Source organism: Engraulis encrasicolus, chromosome 24 (genome assembly GCF_034702125.1).
Source record: "Engraulis encrasicolus isolate BLACKSEA-1 chromosome 24, IST_EnEncr_1.0, whole genome shotgun sequence".
NCBI classification, from domain to species: domain Eukaryota; kingdom Metazoa; phylum Chordata; class Actinopteri; order Clupeiformes; family Engraulidae; genus Engraulis; species Engraulis encrasicolus.
In genome coordinates, this window is record NC_085880.1 from 31,205,266 (window position 1) to 31,210,265 (window position 5,000).

General features: G+C 43.9%; 1 protein-coding gene across 1 annotated transcript in view; it reads right to left on the reverse strand.

The window, feature by feature from the left end:
- The window catches only part of cdh23 (cadherin-related 23), a 435,252-nt gene that overhangs the window by 222,028 nt on the left and 208,224 nt on the right, over positions 1-5,000 (reverse strand). The window contains exon 9 of the mRNA XM_063191998.1: positions 4,580-4,692. Coding sequence (XP_063048068.1) covers positions 4,580-4,692 — 113 coding nt within the window. The remainder of the gene's footprint in view (positions 1-4,579; positions 4,693-5,000) is intronic.

The window sequence follows — 5,000 nt, forward strand, 5'->3', positions numbered from 1 at the left end:
TGATCCTCTCTGCTCCCTTTTGCCCCTCTCCTCTCCTCTCCTCTCCTCTCCTCTCCTCTCCTCTCCCCTCCTCTCCACTCCTCTCCCCTCCTCTCCTCTCCTCTCCTCTCCTCTCCTCTCCTCTCCTCTCCTCTCCTCTCCCCTCCTCTCCTCTCCCCTCGTCTCCTCTCCTCTCTACTCCCTCTCCTCTCCCCTCCTCTCCTCTCCTCTCCTCACCTCTCCATCTAGGTGTCTGATGTGCCATTCCAGCCTACTTCTGGGAACCCAACAGCTCACTGCTCTACAAACACATCGCCATCTCTGATATGCATCTCTGGTATTTTAATAATTATATCATAACGAGGTCTTAAGATGTTGCAGCTCCTGTGGCTTGTTTACAAGGCGTGAAGCTGTTTTGATGTCACCAGTTCACCTGGTAACCAGCAGCGCTCTGGCCCCAAAAGACACCTCAGCTGTCACTCAGATGTTTGGCAGATGTTTGAATGTTGCAAAACTGTGCGGATGTGACGGTGGGCGCTGGTTGCTTGTTTACATGGTTTGAGATGTATAAATAGATTGACTGCCTGGTCTTCAGAAGTGCTGCCAGGTAGAGGGAGAGACGACATGTCTTCACTCAAAGCTACAAACTGAACTGAGGACAGCTGAAGACAATGGAAATGACTGGAGTAGAACATCAAATGAAAGGAGAGAGAGAGAGAGAGAGAGAGAGAGAGAGGAGGCAGCAATGCGAAAAAAACAAACAATAACAAGCACATCAAGCGAGTTGACGAAGGACAACAGACTGATAAACATGCTGACTGGGAAAGAAGAAGAAGAAGGACAAGAAGCAGGAAGCAGAAACTGAGAGGAGGTGACAGAGAAGTGGAGTGGAAGACTGGCGAGGAAGAGTGAGGCGGGAAGAGAGGAGAGGAAGACTTAGGAGGAAGAGAGGAGAGGAAGAATGGGGGGGGGAGAGGAGATGAATGCTGAGGAGGAAGAGAGGAGAGGAAGACTGAGGAGGAAGAGAGGAGAGGAAGACTGAGGAGGAAGAGAGGAGAGGAAGAATGGGGGGGGGAGGAGATGAAAACTGAGGAGGAAGAGAGGAGATGAATGCTGAGGAGGAAGAGAGGAGAGGAAGAGTGAGGAGGAAGAGAGGGGTGGGAGAAAGGAGGACGGATGAAGGTCAGGCTCTGCAGTAGGCCCAGAGGGATGGGCAGCTAAACTGGGCTCAAAGACCAGACAACAGAAGCATTTCCACCAACACCACCATAGTCACACAACACAACACTCACAGCATTTCCACTCTACTACTGTACCAGTATCAGTATAGAAAAGTATCCCTACTTTCCCTTTCCTTCCCTGAATAATAATAATAATAATTTTATAATAATAATAATAATTGTATTTGTATAGCACTGTGTCATACAAGGCATGTAACTCAAAGTGCTTAACAAATGGGAAAAAAAAAACATTGTTAGAGATAGATTTAAAAGGAGAGGTATAGAGGAGAGGTAGAAAAAGCAGGAAGGCAGAGGAAGAAGAGATAGACAGAGATAATAATTTTATAATAATAATTAAAATACTACTACTACTACTACTACTACTACTACTAATACTACTAATAATAATAATAATAAGCATTACCATCATCATCATCATCGTAGACATAATATTGTCATCATCATTATTTGTACATTTACATATATTTTTCTACGAATATATATTTTTTTCATTTGGTCTATGATGTGCCGTCGGCACTTGAGGTAATTGCAATGTCTGCAGCCACCTCCAGCTGTCTCGAGTCTTGATATCCTCTGATGATCTGTTTCCACTAGATTTGTTCTCTGCTCTTTATCACTTTCACTTTCAACTAACAAAGGAGATCATTGTATATTTTCTCAGCATATAAATCTACGTAGTCTGGACAATTTGACTCCATTTGAAAGCTGAAGGAGTGCAATTTACAAATATGACTTTGGGCTCCTGCACACGGTGGCGACTGGAGTGGAGCTAACAGACATTGATTCTTGCTATTGGGTCAAGTGTGAATAAGCAGCTCATTACAATACAATCAAAGAACAGCGAGAGAATTTTACTGTTAGATCAATAACACATTCAGCTCCAGTTTGGCGTATAGGAGAACGAGGGACCATTCACCGAGGCATAGGGGAGGATAACAGTGGATGAAATACACAACAACATAGACTGCAGAAAGGGGAGAGAGAGAGAGAGAGAGAGAGAGAGAGAGAGAGAGCAAGTGAGCGAGAGAGGGCATGAGAGAAGTAGAGAGAGAGAGAGAGAGAGAGAGAGAAAGAGAGAGAGAGAGAGAGAGAGAGAGAGAGAGAGAGAAAGATTTTCACAGCGATGCAAAATACTATGGCATGACAGATACTGCATACTTTACACCGGCAAATGCCCCGCTCTTTACTGCCTGTGCAACTATGCCTGCAAACTGTGCAGAATTATGGCAAAGCACCTCATGCCCTTCCTCACTCTTTAATAAAGTTCACTGGTGCCACTACATGTACCCCATGTATCCAGTATACTATGCTCTCTCTGAGGTTGAAAGGATTCGGGCTTAAAAGAGGCATCGAATGCAGGGTAAAACGAACACATTGAGGGTTTGCAGGTTCCCTTTCTTTGCCTTTTTTAAACTCTCAATGCTCCTGATATACCAGCTGACATCCACCTCGACTACATAGTACTGTGATTCCAATATGAAGCAGATATTTTGCATATTTTGTGTGGCCCACTTGAAATCAAGTTGACTGTATGTGGCCCCTGAACTAAAATGAATTTGACACCCCACACCACATTGCTTCAGGTTGACTCTGTCCAACAATAACTGTAAGAATAATACATAGCATGCATATTGACCGGCACACTTAATGCCCCAAATTTATTTACTTAATTTAATCCATTTCTGACAAAATGGCAGGGCAATCGTGATTTGAAGATTGATTAAAAGCTTGAAAGGCTTTCTACTTAACAATAACAATGAGGGTTCAGCCACGTATTGATGGGTGAGAATGTCAAGTGGAAGTTATTTTCTATAACAGTGGCCAAATGTCAAGCCACCATTCCAGGGGGTCAGCAGAAGCACACTATGAGTGCGTTTTAATATGCGACCTTGCGTCCTCCACTTGCCTCCTCCACTTGCTTCTCGTCATGATGACATCACTGACAACAGCATTATATTTCAATATCTTGCAAAAGCTCAATTGTAAAGTCTTTTTCTCATTATCAATTGGGATGGTGAATGAAAAACAGTCCCTCAAAAGTTGTTGTGGCAAGGCTGACAGCTGGGAAACTTTATCGTTTTCTCCACGGAGGAGGGGCCAGGAGGCGGGACGAGGAGACAAGCACAAGTGGAGGAGGCAAGGTCACATATTGGGATGCACACGTCGTCCCAACCCCTATTCTAGAGTCTAGACAACCAACCAATCAGAAGCCTTTACCTTGACAGTCAAGCAAATGCCAAATGGCTGACCAATGAACTGAGCAAGAGCATGTGTGGTTAGTTAGATACGGTTCATAAGGAGTTTATTTCTGAATCCATGTGTCATAAGGTTGAAAGCTGCAATCCTACTGAGAAACTTGGAGAATGAAAATGAAAAATGAAAATGAAAAGTCACGCCCATGTAGGAGACCAGACATGATCCTACTTTGTTGTACTGGTTGCACATGGTATGATTGGTTACCACATTGGAAGTTTTTGGAGTAGCCCCTTTCCCATTCTAAACAGCTGACCAAGAGGTGCACCTTGACAGTGGAACTCCAAGGTGTTATGTAAGGGTTAACGTTCGGCGAGAAGGTCGCTACCGTGGAATAGCAGCACGACAGAGAGAGTCTTTAGACCCCGACGCGGAGCGGAGGGGTCTTGTTCTCTCTGAAGTGCTGCTATTCCACAAAGCGACCGACTCGCCGAAAGTTAACCCGCTTATTATATGGATATACTTAAATGATTCACACATGGCAGGGACATTTCTTTAATGTTAAGTCTATTATAGTTTTTAATGTCAAAAGATTGTTGCTGCGCAAAACAAAACAGTGCCGTTGTGGAACACCGCTAGGCAACAGCTAGGTAGCCAGGACAACAGGTGTTGTCTATCACAGCAGCTGATTAGAGTCTTGTTGAAAAGTCGCTTTAGCAGTGAAAAGTCTTGTTGCCATTGACAGCGGTCTGTTCTAGACCAACCCGTCCGTTATCGAAAAATAACAGACGTGCGAACGTTGGGGAGCCCCGTTGAAATGAATGGAGCATTCGACCGATGACGTCACACCATATAATAATGTGTGGGGAATGAATGGAGACCTTGCAAGGACCTTGCATCGTGCAGTCAAGAAAACATGCACTACAAAAAAATCGAATTGTTTGCAAGCTTATTTTTTAAAAATCACCTAATAACTAGCACTTTTGACATTTTTGAAACTTAGACTTATTAGACTACATTTTTTCCCATGGGGAAACTATTTTTTACATGGTCAGATTTTTTTTAACTAGAACAAATTACTAAGATTTCAAATTCAAACATTCAAAATATTCTTTTTTTTGGCAGCGTGGCGCAAAATTTGTGTCTCATACTGCGCTGTAGCGTACCTTGACAGTGAGGGTGAATCCTGCGGAGTAGAGAGGGTTTTCCCTGTCCAGATCTCCTGCCACAGTGAGGGAGCCGCTGATGTAGTCCAGCGAAAACACACTGTTGGTGTTACCTGGAGAAAGCACAGCAGAGGATGCAACATGAGAGACAGACAGTAATACACGCAGTGTTAGTTCAACACTTACAGAGTACACTGGGACCAAATATGATCCAGAAGTAGGGCTGTAACAATATTGTTTAGAACCGAGAAATCGTGATACGCAGATACTGTATTGTGGTGCAAGAAGACAGTATCGTCAGAGAGAGTAGAGAGAGAGGTTCCATTGGCCCATTGTTTCCTGGTTCTATTATGGCCCCCCTTAGGCAGACCTAGGCAGACCTAAGGACTGTTCTATTCATTGTAGGAGCATTATTACACGC